At 44.1% G+C, this 23,477-nt stretch overlaps 1 protein-coding gene across 1 annotated transcript in view; it reads right to left on the reverse strand.

Moving 5' to 3' along the window:
- The window catches only part of CUNH12orf75 (chromosome unknown C12orf75 homolog), a 45,894-nt gene extending 38,765 nt beyond the window's left edge, over positions 1-7,129 (reverse strand). The window contains exons 1-2 of the mRNA XM_045291163.1: positions 7,111-7,129; positions 4,177-4,201 (exon numbers count right to left, since the gene is read on the reverse strand). Coding sequence (XP_045147098.1) covers positions 4,177-4,201; positions 7,111-7,129 — 44 coding nt within the window. The remainder of the gene's footprint in view (positions 1-4,176; positions 4,202-7,110) is intronic.
- Positions 7,130-23,477: the final 16,348 nt, after the last annotated feature.

Genomic DNA, 23,477 nt, shown 5'->3' on the forward strand with positions numbered 1-23,477 from the left:
TACAAATGCGTTTTACACAATTGATGTATGTATGGATTATGATAAGAGTTGTATGAGCCCCTAATAAAATGATGAGAAAAAAATGTAGTACCTTATTGTTTGATCTCCCTTTTGATCCACTTCAAAGTGGTTTCAGCTTTTAATCTTTACTGCTTCCTTTTTGGTTAAAGTTTTTCTGTTTTGCCTAGTCATTGTTGTTAGGGTTTGATTGCTTGTTTGTTTGTTTCCTATTTTTGTTTTGTATGATTTTCTATATATGAAATCCAGGATAAGTAAATCGATAGGGGCAGTAACTGTATTAATAATTACCTAGTGGCATGACAAGGGAGCCTGGGTGGCATAGTGATTAAGCCTTGAGCTGCAATCTATGAGGTCAGCAGTTTGAAACTTCCAGCTGCTCCACAGGAGAAAGACAGGGATTCCTACTCCCATAAACAGTTATAGTCTCAGAAACGCCATGGGGCAGTTCGACTCTGTCCTATAGGGTCACTATGAGTCACCACCTACTCAATAGATAGCAGTGAGTTTGGATTTGGGTTAGTGGCATGGCAGGGGAAGATGGGGAGGAATGGGGAGCTAACACTAAGGACAAGAAGAAGTTGTTCTAAAATTGATTGTGGTGATGATGGCACAACTCCTCTTTAATAAGACTGAACAACTCAATTGTATGATCTGTGAAGTATATGGCAATAAGAATATTTCTTAGAAAGAAAACATTAAATTAAACAGATGGTGAAAAAAAGATTTAAAGTCTTAGAAACCCAAAGGGCCAGTTCTATTCAGTCCAATGGGGTCAATATGAATTGCAATAGACTCAATGGCAGTGAGTTCCATTTGGCTTATGTTCAAAGCATGAACATAGTCCCCAATAACTAAAGGAGACATTAAGGTGGAAAAGACATTTCATCTCCTTCAATTCCCAAAGGGGAAGTGACAAGAACATAAATGGTCCTGAGTTACCCAGGATATAAGAAAGATATAAAATGCTGTAAGTGCTCAGAAGGAAAAAGACACTAACTTTTGAATGAGAGATCAGGAAATACTTTTGACAAAGAATAAAATATTGTTCCCAAAGAACAGATGCAAATTTGATAAGCAAAGTTGGAGGAAAGGCCATTCCAGGCTGTGGGAACAGCAGAGGTGAGGGAACCCGACAGAAGCATGTGCCACTTGGGCTTGGAGGGGAGTCTTGTTTAGCAGGATTCAGCTTCCCACTTACTCCTTGAATTTGCTCACCCTCTGGCTTCAGTGTTTCTTTCCATCCTATCCAGAGTCTGACAGTTTAAGGTTAAACCATAAGTGCCCTTCCCTTCCCATGGGATTCAGGGCTCAATTCAGTGGGCAATGGGGAGTAACTGAACATTTTTTAAGCCTAAGTTGCACATGGGCAGGGCAGTGCTGGAGGATAAACAAAAAGAATCTAGTAACAACAGAAAAGGACTGGAAGGGAGAGGCCAGCATACTACACTAATAGAGGAACAGGCCTCACTATTGCTAAATACTATGGGTCAAAAGCTCAAACGCTGCAATGAGAAGTTTGGAGCAACCTATACAACTATAGAAAGATTCTATGGACACAATATTGGATGATGCCAGAAGATCGAAAGAAAACGGAAAGAACACACAGAGTCACTGCACCAAAAAGAACCAGTCAACAGTGTACCATTTCATAAAGCAGCACGAGCAAGAACCCATGGTGCTGAAGGAAGAAGCTCAAGCTAAGCTGAACGCATTAGCCCAAAACATGGCGTCCGCTGGTGGAATACCAACTGACATGCTTGAACAAGCTGATGAAGCACTGGAAGCACTCACTCATCTGTGCCAAGAAAGTTGGAAGACGACTTAGCCAACTGACTGGAAGAGATCCATATTAGTACCCATTCCAGAGAAAGGTGACCCAACAGAATGCTCAAACTATAGAACAATATCATTAATATGACATGCAAGTAAAATTTTGCTTCAGATCATCATTCAACAATGGTTGCAGAAGCATGTTGGCAGGGAGTTGCCAGAGGTTCAGGCCGGATTTAGAAAAGGATGTGGAACAAGGGAAACCATGGCTGATGGCAGAGAGGTCCTGCTTGAAATCAGGGACTACCAGAAAGATGCTTACTTGTATTTTGGGGTTTTTTTTGTTTTTGTTTCTTTAAATACTTTTATTGGGGGCTCTTCCATCACTTATCACAATCCATACATTCCTCCAATGTGTCAAGCACATTTATACATATGCCGCCATCATCATGTTCAAAGCATTTTTCCCACTTGAGCCCGATATCAGCTCCCCTTTTCTTCCCCCTCCCTCCACCGCCCTCCCTCACGAACCCTTGATACGTTATAGATTATTTTTTCCATATATTACATCGTCCTCCATCACCCCTCACCCACTTTTCCGTTGTTTGTCTCCCTGAGAGGGGACTCCAGGTTGATCCTTGTGATCGATTCCCCTTCTCTCCCAACCCTCCCCTAATCCTCCTGGTATCTCTCCTCTCCTTGTTGGCCCTGAGGGGTTTATCTATCCTGGATTCCCTGTGTTACGGATCTGGTCTAGTCCATTTTGTAAGGTAGAATTGAGGTCATGATAGTGGGATGAAGGCAGCACCAAAGAGCTAGAGGAAAGTGGTGTGTTTCATTGGTGCACCCTTACTGGCTCATCTCTTCCCTGTGACCCCTCTGTGAGGGGATGTCTAATTGTCTACAGCTGGGCATTGGGTCTCCACTCCATGCCCCCCTCTCATTCACATTGGGTATGGCTTTATTCTGGGTCTTGGATGCCTGATACCTGATCCCATCGACACCTCATGATCACACAGGCTGGTGTGCTTCTTCCATGGGGGCTTTGTTGCTTCTCAGCTAGATGGCCACTTGTTTATCTTCAAGCCTTTAAGACCCCAGACACTATATCTTTTGATAGCCGGACACCATCAGCTTTCTTCACCACATTTGCTTATGCACCCACTTTGTCTTCAGCAATTGTGTCGGGAAGGTGAGCATCACAGAAACCCAGATTGTGTTTTACTGACTAGTCCATAGGCTTTCAACTTTGTGGTTTATACCAAACTACGGACAGCCTTGAGAAGAATGGGAATTCCAGAACACATTAGTAGTAGTAGTAGTAGTAAAAGATCATTTTATTGGGGGCTCTTACAACTCTTCTAACAATCCATACATCAATTTCCAGAACACTTCATTGGTGAACAGGAAACTCATAGGAACCCCAGCCCCACTCCTTAACCCCAATAAAAAGCCAAGTCAGTCACCCTTCCTTTCTCTCAAGCTACATGAACCAGTTTGGGAACCTGTCCTGCTCTTCCCAGAAAGCCTTCTTATGTGAATAATAGATCTGTTCATATCTTCTGGCTGGGTGTGCACAGTCCTCAGCCTTGACAGGTAAACAAAGTTTTGGTTGGACAGAAGGGTAGAATCTAGCCCCGTTAGGCAATCACGTGATCCTCTTAAAGCATAAGCCATTACAATGACCTTGTTATACCTAGACTACGGGACCCTGGAGGCACAGAGGGTTAAGTGTTGGGATGCTAACCACAAGGTTGGCAATAAAAACTCACCAGCCACTCCAAGGGAGAAAGATGAGACTGTCTGCTACCAAAAACGATCTCAGGAACCCTCTGTAGGGTTGCTGTGAGTCAGAGTTGATTCAGTACCAGGGGGTTTGGTTTGGAGGTCCGGGGTGGTCAATAGTCTAAAGGTCTGCTCCACGATGAGCATGTTGACAGTCACAGGTGTCACTCAAACAGCTAGTATTGGCTGCACAGTCTCCAGCGACATCTGGTAGATGTTTGTCCACACTGGCTAACTCTAAGGTGCTGCTCAATAACAGTGCTTAACGACTGCACCGTCACTTGCTTTTAACTACCAGAGATCACCACCTAAGTGCAAAAGGAAACAGGGTTCAAATTGTGCATTTTCTTTGAGTTCTGAGCTAAGGTATCAGGTCAACTGAGAGGCTAAAATAAAAGTCACAAATAAAGACATTCTTCAGTAGCACCTTAGTTATAAACCACATGCCAGTTATAAACCACATGCTAGTCTTGTATGTGCACAGTAACAGAAAGTGTCCTCATGCCTTTCCAGCCACATGTACAGACATCTGAAAGCCATCAGCTTGGAAAAGGGTGTCTTCCTCAGAGGGTTTAGAGAATCATAAAATCAAGTACTTACGCATCCTTAGCCGCTCCTGCAGGGCCTAGAGGGGGGAAAAGATCATTACATCAGTGTGATAATCTTGCAACACAAATTTTAAGCCAAATACTCAACTAGAATAATATTCCACAAGAGACAAATTGAGAACGTGACTTTTTAAAATACTGTTTCAGAAAGGACAACGGAGAGCAAGACAATTAAAAAGTCTAAATGTTAAGGGAATTCTGCCATTTTTAACAATTCCTATAAATCACCAGGTATTTGGGTTTTTTCTGTTTTGTTTTCATTTTAACAGTTTTTGACATAGAATTCACATAGACAATTCAATAGGGTGAGCATATTAAAAACGTATTATTCAACCATTACCACAATTAATTTTAGAACATATTTTTCCTTTCTTGTATCTTTATTATTAGGTCCCTATTTTCCCCCAACCTCCCCTGTCATCACCCTTAGAAACTTTTAATCCAATTACTGTCTCTGTAGGATTACTGCCCTCAACTTCTTATAAAGAAAAACATTCAACAAAAAAACAACAAAATAAAGCACAAAATAAAATGGAAAGGTCTCCCTTATCCATTGAAAAGATACCAGAAAATAATAAAAACTGGTATAAATTGAAAATGGGTCAAAGGGGAGAACAAGGTATTCATTTTGAAAGGGACTTTACCACTCAGCTCATCCAATCTTCTCCTCTTTCATCCGAGGGAACCAATAGATTTTAAAGAACATTTTCTTTTTTTTTCCCTCCTCTTTTTTAACATTCTATTAGGGGCTCATACAACTGTTATCCCAATCCATACACACATCAATTGTGTAAAGCGCATTTGTACATCGTTTCTCAAAACATTTTCTCTCCATTTAAACCCCCGACATTAGGTCCTCGAACATTTTCTTTTACAGCCTCCATACCCTCTGAGTTGGTGCCTACCAGTCACCATGAGAAGCCACGTTATGCCACCATCTGGTTCAGTGGTACAGCCCTTGCCTTCCATGCAGGAGACCCCGGTTTAAGTCCCGCCTGTAATGCAGCCACATGTGTCCATCAAGAGAGACTGGTATCTAGCTATGATGCTGAACAGACATCAGCAGACCTTTCAGACTAAGACAAACTAGAAATTAAATCCTGGCAACCTCATTCCCCCAAATAAGCCTTTGAAAGCACTATAAATCCAATCTACAGCCTCTTGTAGTGATGGTACATGGCCAGGTAGCATTTTATTCCACTGTGCACGGTCCACTATGAGTCAGGGACTAACTGAACACAAAAGTAAGGTTGTCAGAGAAAATGGAGGAGGTGGCTTCAATGAATCAGGACACTGGCCGAATTCAGAAGGAGCTGCACGCTTGTCTACTTCTGTCCCTAATTGCTATCTAACCTGCTCATTCTGCTTTCCACCCACATGCCAGAAACAACCCACTCCTTTTGGACAAATTTCATGTAACTTAACCGAGTCTCTGCTCACAACACAATTCCATCTCCACACCTCCTTCCAATATCCTTAGCTGGATGACAGGTTTTCCATGGCCTTTTTTGAAGCTCCCTCATATGCGTAGGCCATTAGAATTTTTGCAGGTCGAAAGATCCGAAAGCATTTTTCCAAGCAGGATGATTGATAATTGTAATTTTAAATGTTAATGAAAAATTAAGGCAACAGGGCAGATATTTCTTTTTCTAAAAAGAAAAAGCGCATTTGTAGTTTCATTGACCAAAAAAAAGTAATTTTTAAATGGGGAGGGGATGCAAGGAATTTCCTCTGGGGAGCAATGGTTTGACAGGTAAGCCTTATGGGTTGGTTGCAACATCCCTTCATGCCAACATGATGGTGTATGCCTTTTATTTTGAAAAGTTTTAATGCGCCACATTTGAGTCCCACAATTAAGTCTCCACTACTGACAGATGCCTAGCAAACTCCAGTTTACATGAATATGCAGCATCTTAGTCTGATGTTATGTCTTCTGTAAAAAACATAAAAAGTCTCATTATAAAGTCCGTGTCCTAGTATTAAATGAGGGTGTGAATAACCAGTATTGCTTTAAGTAGATTAAATTGTGCTGCATCTACTTCAAGACATGATGATTTATACCCTACATGGAGCATATCTTAAATATAATTTCTTATATTTGAATGTGGTCCCCATTTGCAAACAAATGCAGAATTTTCTGTATTAAGGAAACTGGATGGCTTAATACAACAAAATATTACACTCTCACCATTCTGGAGGTTACAAATGAAGGTGTCAATTAGGAGAAAATCCATTTCATGCTGTGATCGTTAGGTTTTTGTTGTGCCAATATGGTACCCAGAGGAAGATGTGGATGGAGTTTAGCCTGTCAATCAGGTTGCAGTTGGAACACCTCCTTTGGAGGTGTGACGGAGATAAAAGGTTTTCTCCTTTCTCTCTCTCCCTGATGGATGAACCAGCCGGCTGCCGGATTTAGCTGCCCTGCTTCAATCCATGTGCTGTGCTACCTGAGGGCAGAGCCAACCCGTGGCCAGTGGTGGACCACTTCACCATGCCATGTTGTCCCATGCAGTGCTGCCCCACCTTGCCGTATCTGCTGCCACCACTCCAGAAACTGCACCTCCACCAGCCACTTCCCATCACTACATCGTGAGGTTCCACTCAACCTACCTCACTGAGCCACACGACTGGTCTCTGCCACACTTCACTGCTTCATCTTCTTACTGTCTGCTTCCTTGGTCTTGGGCTAGTGAGAACCTGGGTTGGAAGGACCTTCAGTATATTAACTGCCCCATGAAAGTAAGTTGGACTGAGCTCTCTGTGGACTAATTTGCTGTTACATTCATTTTCTTGATATAGACTTATCCTTTTACGTCTATAGACTCCTAAGCGTCCTGGTCTTGCCTCTCCAGAGAACTCTGCCTAACACACATGCCTTCCTAACATCTACTAGCAGAAGGCATCCCTTGGCTCGTGACTTCGTTACCTCCCTGCTCTGCCCTCATCTCCACACTGTCTTCTCCATGTCTGCAAGACGAGATTAAGGCATCTGAGGACTCTAAACTGCAGTACCCCTCCTCTGCTTACTGATGTGTTCAAGCAGGATATGTGAGCTATGTACAAAGGGGCTTCCAAAAGTTCATGGGGCAAAAAAATCATAATTTTTCCATTTCACTCTTCCAGGAACACTTGAAGCACTCTCGTATATGTATGATTGTGTGTGTGTGGGTGTGTGTGTGTGAGAGAGAGAGAGAGCTACTCATGATGTAACCTCATTTAAAAACAATGGCACAAGTACTGTGTCATCCGCCTGAAGTACAGTGATGGCTTGCGTGTTGCTGAAATGCTGAAAGCTATGTCACCAGTATTTCAAGTACCAGCAGGGCCATTCATGCTGAGCATGTTTCAGTGGAGCGTCCCAGCCTAAAGGCAGAGACTATAGAAAAGATTTGGCTGCACACTTCTGGGGATTCCGCCACTGAAAACCTCGTGGATACCAGCAGAGCACTGTCTTAGATAGTGCCAGAAGATAGATGTGCAGCTCCTTAGGCTGGAAGGCACTCAGAAATAACGCTGACTCCTCAAAAGAAAGTTGATGCTGTCAGCAGGGAAGGAGCAAACATTGCAGGCCCTTCTGTTGTTACTGGGGCATGAAAAGAAACAGCTGCAAAGATTCATCAATGATCAAAATGTGGAACACCTGACGCATGAATTTAGGAAAATTAGGAATCATAAAAAATGAAATAGAATACATAACAATATCATGGGCATTTGTGAGCTCAAATGACTCACAGGGGTCTTTTTGAGGCAGACAATCATATCGTTTGCTACACTGGAAATGACTGATTCCAGAGGAATGGTGCCATAGTCGCTGTCAGAAAGGACATTTCAAGATCTACCCTGCAGTACAGTGTTGTCCACCGTAGGCTATTATCTACATGCTTACAAGAGAGACCATTAGTACAAATACTATTCAAATTTGCACAGCAGCCACTAAAGCTAGGGATAAACGATTGACAAATTCTACCAATTTCTGCAGTCTGAAATTGATCAAACATGAAATCAAGAGGCATTGGTAAGTACAGTGAACCCTCGTTTATCGCGGTTAATCGGTTCTAGACCCTACCGTGATAAATGAAATTCCGCGAAGTAGGATTCCTTATTTGTAAATCAAATATTTTCGTAGTTAGAGCATATAGGACATGAAAAAACACCCTTTAGTCACCATTACACTCGTATTACCCAATTTATTAAACGAAAAAGGGAAAATACAGTAAAACATTTTGGACGTTACAATGATCATTTATTATTTATTATATTATTTATGGCATCTAGTTTACAGTATTACATATTTCACATACAGTATTATTATACATAGTTCTTACAAATACTGTAATCAATAGCCTATGAAATGACTTAAGGGATGTACTCTACAAGTGGGTTGCCGTCTTTTTCCTCTGAAGGAGCGGGTGTAGGCAGTGGGTGATGTTACGCAAAAAACACGATAGAGTGAAGCCGCAGAAGTCGAAGCGCGAAGTGGCGAGGGTTCACTGTACTGATGATTGGAATGCAATAGATGGAAACAAAGAGCTGGTCAGTAGTTGAAATATATGGCTCTGGTGATAGAAACAAAACTGCAGGCCATATGATAGAATTTCGAAAGTCCAATGATTTCTTCATGGGATATATCTCTTTCAACAACATAAATGACAACTTAGACAAGCACCCCATGAGCTAGAACACACAGGAATCAAACTAGCTACATCTGTGAGAGGAGAAAGGAGCCTTGGTGGCTTAGTGACTGAGTTGAGCTGCTAACTATAAGGTCAGCGGTTCAAAGTCACCTGCCACTCTGAGGGAGAAGAATGGGGCTTTCCACTCTCCTAAAGAGCTACAATCTAATAAACTCACAGGGCAATCCTACCGGGGCTACAGGGTCACTGTAAGTTGGCACTGACTCCACAGCAGTGAGCTTGGTTTGATGGGGAGGGGGTCTAGGGGAAGGGGTGTGGAGAGACAATGGAAAAGCTCAGTATCAACAGTCAAAACAAAGCCATGAATCGACTATGGAACAAACCCTCAAGTGCTCGTATGTAAGTTCAGGTTGACACTGAAGACAATTAAAATCAATTCATGAGACAAAATATGCCCTTGAGTACATTCCACCTGGATCTGCAGAACGCCTCAAGAACAGATTCGACACACTGAACCCTAACGATTGAAACTCTGACGAGCTGGGGGAGGACAAGGTCACACATGAAGAAAAGCAACGGGTCATTTAAAAGGAAAGAAGGCAAACATGAACACAGTGTCAGAAGACACTCTGAAACCTGCTCCTTAACATAGAATAGCGAACGTGAATCGAAGAAACGATGAAGTTAAAAGCACTAGACAGAAAGTTTCACAGGGCAGCTCAAGAAGACAAAGTACAATATGATCACGAGATGCACAAAGATCTGGAGTGAGAAGACAAACAGAAAGAAATGTTCCATATTTCTGCTTGCTGTTGGAACTGAAGGAAAACTCAAATCTCAAGTTTGAATATCAAAGAACTCTTCACAGCAAAATATTAAACAATACGGGAAGTATCCAGAGAAGATGGAAGGAATACACAGTCACGGTACTTCCAAGAATTGGCCCATGTTCAGCCATTTCAAGAGGAAGCATATGATTGAGCACCTGAAGGAAGAAGTTCACTCTGCTCTGAAGAAAACAAGTTTCCAGGGACTGACAGATACCAACTGAAGTGTTTCAAAACCCAGATGCAACGCTGGAAGCATTCATTCATCTATGCCAGGGGTGTCAAACTCAATTAAAATGAGCAACTTTGACTTTGTGATGTTACTCGTCTTCAGTAGTTAAAGGATTCACGGCATTGCCTCGATCTCCCCTAAGCGCTATTTTCTTCATAACAACTTTTTCTATTTTCATTTTATTTCAGAGCATTGTGGGCCACAAAAAATTACCTCTGCGGCCCACGGGCTGCCAGTTTGACACCCCCAATCTATGCCAAGAAATCTGAAAAACTGGAAGACAGCTACCGGACCAACTGACTGGAAGAGATCTATATTTGTGCCCATTCCAAAGAAATATGTAAACTATCAATGTCATTGCTACCACATACAAATCAAAATCAACACAGCAATACATTGACAGAGAACTGCCATAAACCCAAGCTAGACCCAGTGGAATATGTGGAATGAGAAATATCAGTGCTGGTGTCAAATGGATCTTGGCTGGAAAAAGAGAATACCACAGAGAGGTTTTAAAAAACAAACCCACTGCCATCCAATCAATTCCAACTCATACTTGTTTTCATGGACTATGCAAGGGCATTGGACTGTGTGGATCATAACCAACTATGGATAGCATTGCAAAGAATATAAATACCTGAACACTTCATTGCGCTCATGCAAAAACGACATAGCTCAAACAAAACTTGAGACTATTGCATGATGTAAAATCAGGAAAGATGTGTCAGGCTGCTATCCTTCCACCTACTTATTCAGTCTGTATGCCGAGCAAGTAATCTATGAAATTGCGCTGTATGAAGAGAAATGCAGCGTCAGGCGTCAAGGAAGGTTCATGAGCAGCCTGCAATCTGCAGATGGCACAGCACACTCTAGTGCTTGCGTTCTGTTAGCGGTGCTTTCAGCCTCTGTATGGTATCGCGGTTTTGTGTGTGGTCTTCATCAATAGTTCCTAAGGCATCTAGATTCTGAGTGCACAATTCTAGTAAGGTCCTCACATCACAGCATGCACTGCTCAATGTATGCTAGAAACGCATTTTAATGCTAACCATTGCCTGAATGTGGTTTACAACCTGCTTCTTGGTGAGTAGAAACGGCAAAAATGTGTACAGTAACTGAAGAGTAGAATAAGAAATGTATACACTGCTTCTGGACAGCAATCCACTATGCTCCCCCGTACAGTACTACGTACAAGCACGGCACATGGTATGAAAATGTCACACCCATACATCCCTACATGTGTTCCTTTTTAAACCTAGCAGATATAACATGAAAGGTCACTGAAGAGGTTTCCATCTGTTAGAGATACATATCTTAAATCACCCTATGTTGCCTCCGTATTCTCTACATGATCTCTCAGGGTTCCAATATGCATCGCAATGGCTACAAAAAACGCAGACAAAATTCATACGGAAAGTGTTTATTAAGGAAGCTACCAAGTTGTAATATCAGTGAGAAATGCTCAGGGTAGAGTTGTTTATCAGGACACATTAAGAAGTGCTTTCAAGTCTGCTAATAAATGCCCGGTGGAGCATTCCACCCCACAGTAAGTCCCACCCTAAAGACATTCAGCTCAAGCTCTGGGGGTCAGCAACTCCAGAGCCCTACACCACCACTTTGAAAACCCATCTCATTGAGGATCTTCCTCTTTTTTGCTATCCTCTACTTTACCAAGCATGATTTCCTTTGCCAGGGACGAGGCCCTCCTGAAAGCAAAGTTTCACCTCTACATGATTAATATTAATTTTTATGATTGGAGTGAATGCATAATTTGATAGAAATGCTGTTATACTTGTTTTGCTATTAGTAATTTCCACCACTCATCTGTCAGATTGCTGTTCTGTGGTAGCTGTGATACTGAAAATATGTGCCACCAGTATTTCAAATACCAGCAGGGCCATCCACAGTGGGCAGGTTTAGGGATCAGCACGTGTTCTTCTGATGTACTGAGGGGGTGTTCACACACTTCCAGATGCAGGGTTGATGTGGCAGCATCCAATGCACTAGCACACAGCTCCAAACTCAGGCAGAGGAGGGGGTTCACGGGGGAGGTGTCAATGGCTATGGGTTGTTGAGGGTGGGGGCTGGCCACACTTCTGGTCACCAGGATGGGGGGAGGGGGGTCTTACCTTTCTTGTCACCTGCCCCCATGCATGCCGGTGCTATGAGGCAGACGTTTCCATCAAATGCTACTTGAAAAAGTTCAAAGACGGCTGCACCACATCAGACCAGCTGACACCGCAACACTCGTCTTCCTTGGGTCCATCTGCTGAACTTCTGTGGGCCTCTGCGGTGGACAACTATGCTTCGCTGATGCTCTAAACACAGGATTACCTAGCTTCCTGGGTTATGCAAGGGGGTAACCCACCCCCCAAAATTTTTTCCCAAAGCACTTTATTTAAATGTTCTTACAAATCAACCTTATCGCCATCAAAGTAGTCTCCCTTACACTTGAGGAATTTGTCAAATCTGCGATTCCATTCTTGGAACCATTTTTCAAACTCATCTGTTTGGATGGCTGATAGCACACCCCTCCCTTTTTTCTTCGCCTCTTCTACGTCATCAAACCACTGCCCTTTCATGTCTCAATTCATTCGCAGAAACAAAAAGAGGTCGCAGAGTGAGGTCAGGTGAGATGGGTGTGTGGGACAAGAGAGGCATGCTGTTTTTTGCCAAAAACTGGCGCACTGAGATGGCTGTGTGAGCAGGTGCATTGTCATGGTGGCAAAAAGAGTCTCCCATCTGCCACAAATCAGGCCTTTATTTTGTCACACACTGTTACACAATCTTTTCAGAACCTCTCGATAGAAAGCTTGATTAACAATCTGACCTGGTGGAACAAACTCCAAATGCAGTGTGAGTCGACATTTTCATCCATTTGGGGAAGTTCACAGACATCCAGAATGAGGTTTGTCATCAATCGACATTTCACATTTTTTTTTGAAACAAGGAAACCACTTGTACACTTGAGTTTTTCCCATAGCGCTGTCTTTGCAAGCTGTGTTCAACATCACAACACTTTCTGTGGCATTTTTCCAAGGCAGGAAATAAAATTTCACAGCCACACACTCTTCTCTTAAATCATCCATCACACACACACACACACACACACACACACACACACAAAACCGAGGTTCAAGTGAAACCGCTTTTACAAAAAAGTTCACTGTGACCAGACAAAACCTTCCCAAGTGACACCACTGGGTGCACTAACTCAGAGTGAGTGGTTCAGGGCTCGCCTCACAGGGAAAATGCGTACAATCCAAGCACCACTCCACCCAGTGCAATTCCAGATTTTGGGTACCTCCTGGTATATTATTTAATCACATTTCACTCTTGGAACTGCATGGTGATAATTTGCACACTCCTTAAACATAAAACGATGTACATGAAGAATTTCCAAAAAATTCCAAAGAGTCATATGTCACTTTTCTTTCAGCATAAACCACTATACACTTAGTGATCATGGCTTTTATGGGGAAATTTTAAAAACACACAGAGAGGAATGTTTTACTTTTTTATAAAAGAAAAAGTCCCTGAGAGCTGTATAAACATAAATACAGAAAAATAAATAATATTCTGTTTGACAGCTTGTTGTGTGTGGCTCCTCTGAATCACAATACTCTAAACAGTGTCCTAGCCTCAGTTTGGCAAAATAACAATCATAGTATTAATAACAGAATACCTCATTAGTTCATCTAAAGCAAAGGTTCCCAAACTTACTTCGCCTACCACCCGCTTTTCAGAAAAAACATTACTCAGCACCCCCCTGACTATGAAACACCTTCATGCTACAGCCCGTAATCAGAATAAAGTGTAGTTATCTGTGTTTGCAGCCCCTCGGGATTGCTCGGTCCCTGCACGAAGCAATATCGTTCACTTCAGGAAACACTGATCTAAAGTCATGTAATTCAGGAAGTCAAGAAAAGATTCATAAATAGTTTTTGTTTTTATGGTTAAAAAAATTCAGGACAGCGTGCACTAGGAATGAAGAACTATGTTAATGGTTATAATAACTCTTACAAAGGCCTTTGTGGACAGGTTGTCCTGGTTGAGGAATGAGGTCTTCCACTGCCATGGAGTTGACTCCCACTCACGGCGGCCCTCCAGGGCGGGGAAGCACAGCTTCCTGAGGTCTTTAGCCCTGTTTCCGAAGCAGCAGTTTTCACCTTCCGAGGAGTGTGTGCGGGTTCAACTGCCGATCAGAAATTCAGCAGCTCAACTCGTAACACATTGTGCCACCAGGGCTCCTTCCAACACCAAGACCAAACTCACTGCCACTGAATCAATGCTGACTGACAGTGACTCCATAGGACAAAGCAGAACTGGTCCTATGGGTTTCCGAGTCTGCAACTCTTTATGGGAGCAGTCAGCCCCCCCACTTCCACCCCCAGCTGCACCTTTCTTCCCAGGAGAGGCAGGCAGTTAGCTGCCCATCATGCAACTGGGCTCCTTAAGTAAGTGAAAATGAATGAATAAGTACAGACACATAGGAAGTACAGACCTAGCACACACATTGACATTCGGCCAATATAATATGATATCAAGGTCCCTGGTGGCTCAAACAGTTTGACTACTAACCTAAAGGTTAGCTGTCCCAAACCACCCAGAAGCACTGGGCAAGAAAGGTTTGGCATTTTGTTCTGTAAAAACTAACGCCAAGAAAACCCAATGGGGGCCTGTTCTACTCTGTAACACACAGGTTTACCATGGGTTAGAATAGACTCCACAATAGGCTTGGCTTTTTAGGGTTGAGTATGTGGTAGGCCCTGTCGATATTGAGATAAAGGTGGCTTCTGACAAAGCGGATAAGTCACTGCAGTCACATTTACAAACCCCGCACACATTTTTCTAATTTTCTTCTACTTTTTCTTGTGAGTTTGGTGAAGGTCTATGGAGCAGATCATGAGTTTCACAGTCAACCATTCATTTTATGTTTTCCTAACTCATCCACTGCAATCCCTTGAATGCCCCATCACTTATTCCACTTGCTGTCTGTTTCCTCCTTCCACTCCTCCCCTTTCCTAAGGCTCTGAACTTTGACATTGGGTAAGTGACGCCCTTTTCATCTGAAATGGCGACTATTGTCCCACAGACGTGGGTCACCCCAGACCTGAAGAGTGACTAAAGACCTTGATGTCAGGGGCCCCCACCTGTCTCTTTCCAGCCACTAAACCTGGTCCCTTTATGACCTTTGGTTCTGCTCCACATTTTTCTCCCACTCCATCCAAGAACGTTTAGTGGGATCCCTTTAGGAGCGGTTGGTAGTGGTAGCCAGGTACCTTCCAGGTTGTGGAGATAGAACTTTGTGTCCACTGGACTGTTTCTGTCTGTGTTTCCATGTCCATCCCTCTCCTTCCCTCTGCACAGGGAGAGACCAGTGGTTTGGGCCTATGGGGCACAAGCTTCTGGTTCGCAGTCACTGCTCATCCAAGTTGGAGGCAGAACGTTGTCTCTGTGGACTATCTCAAACGTTTTCTGAGACACCAACAAAACATTTAGTTTAGATGTTGGTCTGGAGGTTGAAAAGGGTCTATACCACACTGGGTGATGGGGGTGGAGTGAGGTGGGGGGTAGCATGGAGCAAAGGGTACAATAAACAAAACATCGGTTCTGGGACAATGGAACAGAACAAGTGATAAGCAGAACTTGCTAATTCTCGGTGGTAACTTCCAGAGTGGCCCAGTAACCTCATCCCATGTCCCTTGCCATCACACAAACACAGCACACCAAAAAGTTAACATCTCACCGGACCCTTCGTACGTTAGCTTTGGAGTTAGTAGCAACGTCTTCCAGTGGCTCAGACTTCAACATGCTTGTTATTTTTAATGTCTCCCTCCGCCTCCCCCTTACACATGGCCCATTTCAGGCCTTCAGGTCTCACTATTGCCCATGGGGCTCTGACCTCAAGGCCCCCACTGTGTGGGTCCCCTGGTCTTGGGCCAGAATCCCATCATTTCACTTCACTGACTCCAGACTCTACAGTGACTAAGCACTTGGCTGCTACTCAAAAGGTTGGTAGTTCAAACCCACTAGCTGCTCCATGCCTGCTTTTGTAAAGATTGACAGCCTTGCAGACCTTAAGGGGTAGTTCCACTCTGTCCTATACAGTTATTATGAGTTGGGATTGATTCAATGGCAACAGGTAGGAAGGCAGATAGAGGCACATGCTTTTGGCGGCTCATTCTTTCCTTCTACAGCAATCGACAGAGCGTTCCCTGGATTTCACAGTGTTGGATGCTCATGACAATAAGTAGACTGTCTTTCCTCTACTTCCCTTTACTTTCCTCTTCTCCCACTATCAGGCTCAGCCTTCATTCTGGGTTTCAGTAACTCCTCTCAGTTACATTGCCCTTGATCCATCCCTACCAGGCCTCTTACACCCTCCTCGCCACCAATTTTGGATCACTTGTTGTTCCCTTGTTCCTGGGTTTGTTAACACCACTTCCTTTCTACCACCTTCCCCACTCCCATAACCCCCCTCCGCCCTCCAGAACCATAAATCCATTGTTCTCTCTCCCAGACTGTTTATCCAGTCTATCTTATCTAGATAGACCTGCAGAGATAATAATATGCACAAAAACCTGACAGAGCAAAACAAAGCAACAAAACAACAACAATAAAACCAATGGGAAAAAGTTGAAAAGCCTGTAAATACTTCAAGGTATGTTTGTTGACCTTCAGGAGTGTGGTGTTTTTTTTTTCGGTCAAGTCTGATGGGATGCCATGCCCTCGCCCCAAAGTATTCTTGGTATTCCCTCAGGACTTCCTTGCTCTGCTCCCCTTGCTGTTTTGTTGCACACCCTTAGTGTTTTGTCTCGGAGTGGTGGGGTCAAATCTGGCACAATTCCCACACTGTATTTCCAGTGTTGTCCCCTGTAGGGTTATGGGTCAGTAAGGGATTTATAGAGGTCTAAATACAGGCATGTACATATGTAAATATACTTACATATGATGATGGGGAAATAGATCTATGTGCATATATTTATAGGTTTAGTATTAAGATAGCGGATGGACAGCTGATGGTGCCCGGCTATCAAAACATATAGCATCTGGGGTCTTAAAGGCTTGAAGGTAAACAAGCGGCCATTTGGCTCAGAAGCAACAAAGCCCACATGGAAGAAGCACACCAGCCTGTGTGATCACGAGGTGTTGCTAGGATCAGATACCAAGCATCAAAGAATAAAAAATAATATCATTTTGAATGAGGGGGAGTTCAGAATGGAGACCCAAAGCCCATCTGTAGGCAACTGGGCATCCCCTTTCAGAAGGGTCGCGAGGAGGAGACAAGCCAGTCAGGGTGCAGTATAGCAATGATAAAACATACAACTTTCCTCTAGTTCTTAAATGCCTCCTCCCCTCAACTATCGTGATCTCAATTCTACCTTGCAAGTCTGGCTAGACCAGAGGATGTACACTGGTACAGATAGCAACTGGAAATAGGGAATCCAGGACTGATGATCCCTTCAGGACCAGTGGTGAGAGTGGTGATACCTGGAGGGTGGAGCGTAAGGTGGAATAGAAAGAGGGAACCGATTACAAGGATCTACATATCACCCCCTCCCTGTGGGACGGACAACAGAAAAGTGGGTGAAGGGACACATCAGACAGTATAAGACATGACAAAATAATAATAATTTATAAATTATCAAGGATTCATGAGGGAGGGGTGCGGGGAGGGAGGGGGAAAATGAGGAGCTAATACCAAGGGCTCAAGTAGAAAGCAAATGTTTTGAGAATGATGATGGCAGCAAATGTACAAATGTGCTTGGCACAATGGATGGATGGATGGATTGTGATAGGAGTTGTATGAGCCTCCAATAAAATGATTTTTTTTAAAAAGTAGACTGAGCACTTGCAACATATGAGACACTGTTCTGTGCGCTTCAGTGACTCATTTAACTTTGAGTTATTACTTCCCCATTTCACAGTTGAGGAAACAGAAGTACATATATATTAAACAAGTTGCCCTAGGGCCAAACAGCTAATAAACAGGAGATTCCAACGTGCGCCTCGGGCCTCCTCCCAGGCTTGACTCCTCACTGCTCGCCTGGGCACTTCCCATCACTCTATGACCCACTCCAACAACCCCAACCAGACAGACCTGAAAACGCACCGCACCCCTTTCTGTCTCTCCGCTGCCACACCATACTGCCACACCATACGTTTCCGCCCTCCCTCCTATCCTTCAATGACTTAAGTCCCAGGCCAGCTGCCCTAGGGAAGGTAGGAATGCCCTCTCTCGGTTGCTGCATCAGCCACTGCGCAGCGCACCACACAATCTGGAACTGACTTATATATCGTCCTTGTGTTTCAAAAATATCCAACATTCAACATTTGGGGGTGGGGGGGGGCAAAAGAAACCCGTCAAAATGTTGGGTTGTTGGCCTAGCGACGGAGAGTGCAGCTCCTGACCAGATGGATGGGGCGCTCCCGGAGGCTGTGTTTTGGGGAGAGGGGCAACACAAGCCACAATAAAGAAAAAATCTCTGTGCCGCAGAGAACGAAAATGGCGAGGGGACAGGCAGTGGCCGGAGGGCTACTGTAGCCTGGACGTTCCAGGACGTCTGCCCTGAGGAAGGGATGTGTGAACTGAGGCTTGAATGTCACAGAGCCAGCCGAGAAGAAACGCAGCAAGCAGTGTGCCAAGTGCCAAGAAAACAGCCAGAAAGAGTTCAGCTTGTTTGAAGGATGGTGGGGCTGGGGTGTCGGGGAGGGAGGTAGCCTAAAATGGATCTAACCTCATTAAAATGGAAAATTTTATATTACTTCCTCTATAAGCCTGAGCTAATGCCGAACAGGTGCTGCACTTCAATAAACCGTTCATAGATGAAAATTAAAACTGGACCTATAGATGAGGGAATACAATGATCTGGCTAATTGACAGTGAGTAGAAAATGAGTCTAAATGATGAGGGGAGGGGAACAAAGGGATTATATTCATTCCCTGGGCACATTGATAGAGTAAGATTAAATAATTATTAAACTCCTCCTCAAGCTACTGTTATATAAATAACAGAAGAACCATTATAGCAACATTCTGCCAACAAAGTTATGGTCAGATAATTACCAATTACACAGCTCTGGCAGAAAATCTAGAGCTACCTGATTCAACCAAATATGCATGGAACACTTGCTTCTTAAATTCTTGTGCTGCCAATTCTGCCGGCAGCCCTTCCCCGGCACTGAAATCTGCTACTGTGGTTCTCGGGGCAGACCCAAACTTGGAAGGGCTTGCTCTGGCTTACCGTCACCAAGCCTCGCTGCACAAAGGGAATGAGTGAATCGGGGTGCCTTTGTTCCAGACGCAGGGCTGCACATTTCTTTGCTAGTTAGAGAATATGTTCCAAAAAAAAAAGTGGGGGGAATAGGAGCCCTGATGGGGTAGTGGTTATGATTGCGTGGTCGGCTGTTTGAAATAACCAACCAGAGAGAGAAAGACAGAACTTGTCTACAATTACAGTCTCCGAAACCCACAGGGGCGTCCCTATGCGTCAGCATCGACTCGATGCCAATGACTGTGGTTTCTGGAAACTGACTGCTGAGAGAGAGAGAGCACCCCACCTTAGAGTAAGTGGGACATTTCCAATGAGCCATTTAATCTAGATGTCTCTCTAGAGTGTAGGGTCCCAACTGTAGACAAAGCAGGAAAAAAATGTGCTGAATCTTCACCAAACAGAAATGCAAGAAATTCTCCTACTATATTTCCAGGTTTGGGAGATGGGGGGGAGGGGGGAGGGGGGATCAAACCTACATTCAAATGGAGGGCTCTTGTATCATTTCATGACCCCTTCTGAAATGACAGCCCAACTCCTCCAGAAAGCCTTCTCATAGCACACCATCTCCTGGGCACTCAGATGTTCAATCTGTATTCTCTTAGAGGTAGGACCTGGTACCAGGGCAGACCAAACCCACTGCCACAGAGGTGATTCCAACTCGTAGCAGCCCTTTAGACAGGGTAGACCTGCCCCCGGGGGGTTTCTGAGACAGTAACTCATTATGGGGAAAGAAAACCTCAAGAGCACTGGGTGGTTTGAAACTGCTGACCTTGTGTTAGCACCCCGGAGCATAACCTATTATATCACCAGGGCTCCTCAAGAAAGACCAAGCCCCGACTCAATACTCCCTCAATGTAAGAATACTTGGTTCTATTAAACTGGCATTCCATGATGCTCACCTTCCAGACACAATCACTGAATACAAAGCAGGTGCATAAGCAAATATGGTGAAGAAAGCTGATGGTGCCCAGCTATCAAAAGATATAGCATCTGGGGTCTTAAAGGCTTGAAGCCAAACAAGCGGCCATCTAGCTCAGAGGCAACAAAGTCCACATGAAAGAAGCACACCAGCCTGTGTGATTACGAGGGGCCGAAGGGATCAGTTATCAGGCATCAAAGAACAAAAATCATATCAGTGTATGCTCACCTCCCTGATATAATGGCTGAAGACAAATGGGTGCATAAACAAATGTAGTGAAGAAAGCTAAGGGTGCCTGGCTATCAAAAGATATAGCATCTGGGATCTTAAAGGCTTGAAGTTAGACAAGCAGCCATCTAGCTCAGAAGCAACAAAGCCCACATGGAAGAAGCACACCAACCTGTGAAATCATGAGATGTCAAAGGGATCAGGTATCAGGCATCATCAGAACAAAAAAATCGTGTCATTGTGAATGAGGGGGAGTACGGGGTGGAGACCCAAAGCCCATCTGTAGGCAACTGTACATCCCTTTACGGAAGGGTCGCAGGGAGGACATGAGCCAGTCAGGGTGCAGTGTAGCAACAAGGAAACATACAACTTTCCTCTAGTTCCTTTATGCTTCCTCTCCACCCACTATCATGATCCCAATTCTACCTTACAAATCTGGCTAGACAAGAGGATGTACACTGGTACAGATAGGAACTGGAAACAGGGAATCCAGGACGGATGATCCCTTCAGGACCAGTGGTGAGAGTGGCGATACCGGGAGGGTGGGGTAGAAAGGGGAAACTGATTACAAGGATCTACATATAATCTCCTCCCTGCGGGACGGACAATAGAAAAGTGGGTGAAGGGAGACATCGAACAGTATAAGATATGACAAAATAATAATAATTTATAAATTATCAAGGGTTCATGAGGGAGAGGGGAGTGGGGAGGGAGGGGAAAAAATGAGGAGCTGATGCCAGGGGCTTAAGTGGAGAGCAAATGTTTTGAGAATGATGAGGGCAATGAATGTACAAATGTGCTTTACACAATTGATGTGTGTATGGATTGTGATAAGAGTTGTATGAGTCCCTAATAAAACGATAAAAATAAACAAACAAAAAAAGAGTTGTACGAGCCCCGAATACAATTAAGAAAGAAAGAAAGGCCAGGCCCTGGCAAAGGACAATAGTAAAGTAGGGGGCAGCAAAACACAGGGAAACCCTCAAGGAGATGGATTGACACAGTGGCTGCAACAATGGCCTTGAACTTAGCCATGGTGCTGACAGCACAGGGCCAGGAAATGTTTCCTTCTGTTGTACATGGAGTCCCCATGGCTCAGAATCAACTCACTGGCACCTCACAACAACAATGCGTTCAGATGCTTAATCTTCCCACCTAGACTCAAGCCCAAGTTTGATTTCAGTCTGTACGTACCAATACAGGCCCTACCCTTACTCTTGCCCTACAAGTAGAGACTTCTGTACATTGAGGTGGACAGTGTCTACGATTACATTGAGAACCCCCTGCAGGGTCAACTCTACCACGAACTATCAAGGGGCTAACCTGTCTCGCTAATCCTTATTGCCATTTGTCCATTCCCCGGCACAGCCATTTCCTGTTCGTTGAGAATGTAGAATCAAGTGTCCTGAAACAGCTTCCAGCACATCCTTTGGCATATTAACCAAGTTCACCAGACAAAGGTCATGAGAGGCGCTTGTCCAGAGAGTTCAGGGGAAAAGGAAACAGTTACGGGGTTTCGTCTGAATTACTTAGGGAGATAACAGGGCTGGGAATGGAGATCTCCCATCTGGGGACGTTATTATTACGTGCTTGCGAATGCCACCCTTGAAAACAGAGTCTCTAGATTCTGATAGGAAAAAATGTTTCAGGGAGAGTCATTTCACCTTCCTCAAGGCAAGATTCTCATCCTGTCTAATAATTACAAGTTTACAGAGTGCTTCCCCACGTTATCTGCTTTTGAGCTTCACACACGCCAGCGGAATAGATGCATCCAATTATCCCCATGGGAAAGATGAAGCAAGGGAAGCTCCAAAGAGCTAAATGAACTAACCACCCAAAGTAACACAACCAGCCCAAGTGCCAACGCCAAGTGTAAGCCCGGTTCCCCAGGATCCCAGTGTGTGAGTCCACACTGTGTGACTTCAACCACCTAAAAGTATATGTTTGGTCGCTAATATACATACATAGGGTGCAGACAGGTCCAACTATCAAAGCATCACAATGATTTAGGGCAGTTTCGGTGTTCTTTGATTTTTGCTCTTTGCTTTTCCGTTTTCTATAATGCATAAAAAAGCTTGAGGAGAAACAAAGGGTTATTTTAAAAGCTTGCATGGAGACCCCTTTGCCTGTAGAATAAAATGAGCTTGCTGATACCTCAAAAAAAAAAAGGATTTGCAGTCTTGGAAACCCACAGGGGCACTTCTACTCTGTTCTATGGGATAGCTGTGAGATGGAATTGAGCCGATGGCAGCGAGTGAGTGAACTGGGCTTGGTGGCTTATCTGCCTTACCCTCACTTTTCTCTCTCATCCTTATGTATGAGGTTAGGTGGTTCCAACTCCCGGCAACACGATGCACATCAGAACAGAACTCTGCCCAGTCCTGGTGTGCCATCCACGCAACCATTCTTCTGATTGAACCCATTACTGCAGCTACTGTGTCAGTCAGTCCCTCTTGTTGAAAATCTCTCTTTTTCACGGCCCCTGTATTTTACCAGGCATGATGTCCTTCTCCAGGATGGTCTTTCCTGACAACATGTCCAAAGGACAGGAGACGCCGCCATCCTTGCCTCTAAAGAGCATTCTGGCTGTACTTCTTCCAAGACGGATGAGTTTGCTCTTTCGGTCCATGGTACTTTCTTGTTCTTTGCCAGCCCCATAGTTTAAATGCATCAACTTTTCTTTGGTCTTCCTTACTCAATGTCCACCTTTCACATGGAGATGAGGCCATGGACAATACCATGGTTTGGGTCAGGTCTGCATTAGTCTTCAGAGTAACATCCTTGCTTTTCAACTTTAAAGAGCTCTTGTTCGGCAGATTCACTTGAGGCAATGCATCATTCCCTTGATGGCCACTTCCATGAGCACTGATTGTGGAGCAAAGCAGTAGGCAAGCCTTCATCATGTCAGTCTTTTTCTCCTTTAACTATGATGTTTCCTACTGGGCCGGTTGTGAAGTTTGGGGGTCTTCTTTACAATGAGTTCAATCCATACTGAAGGCTTCCCTCCTTGATCTTCATCAGCAAGTGCTTCAAGTCCTCCTCAATTTCAGCAAACAAGGTGGTGTCAGAAACCTTCCTCCAACCCTGATGCCGCATTCTTCTTCATAAAGCACAGCTTGCCTTACGATTTGCTCGGCATACAGATTGAATCAGTCTGCTGAAAGCACACAACCCTGACG

This window comes from Echinops telfairi, unplaced genomic scaffold (assembly GCF_000313985.2).
Source record: "Echinops telfairi isolate 266 unplaced genomic scaffold, ASM31398v2 ScPeMD7_2;HRSCAF=8, whole genome shotgun sequence".
NCBI classification, from domain to species: Eukaryota; Metazoa; Chordata; class Mammalia; order Afrosoricida; family Tenrecidae; genus Echinops; species Echinops telfairi.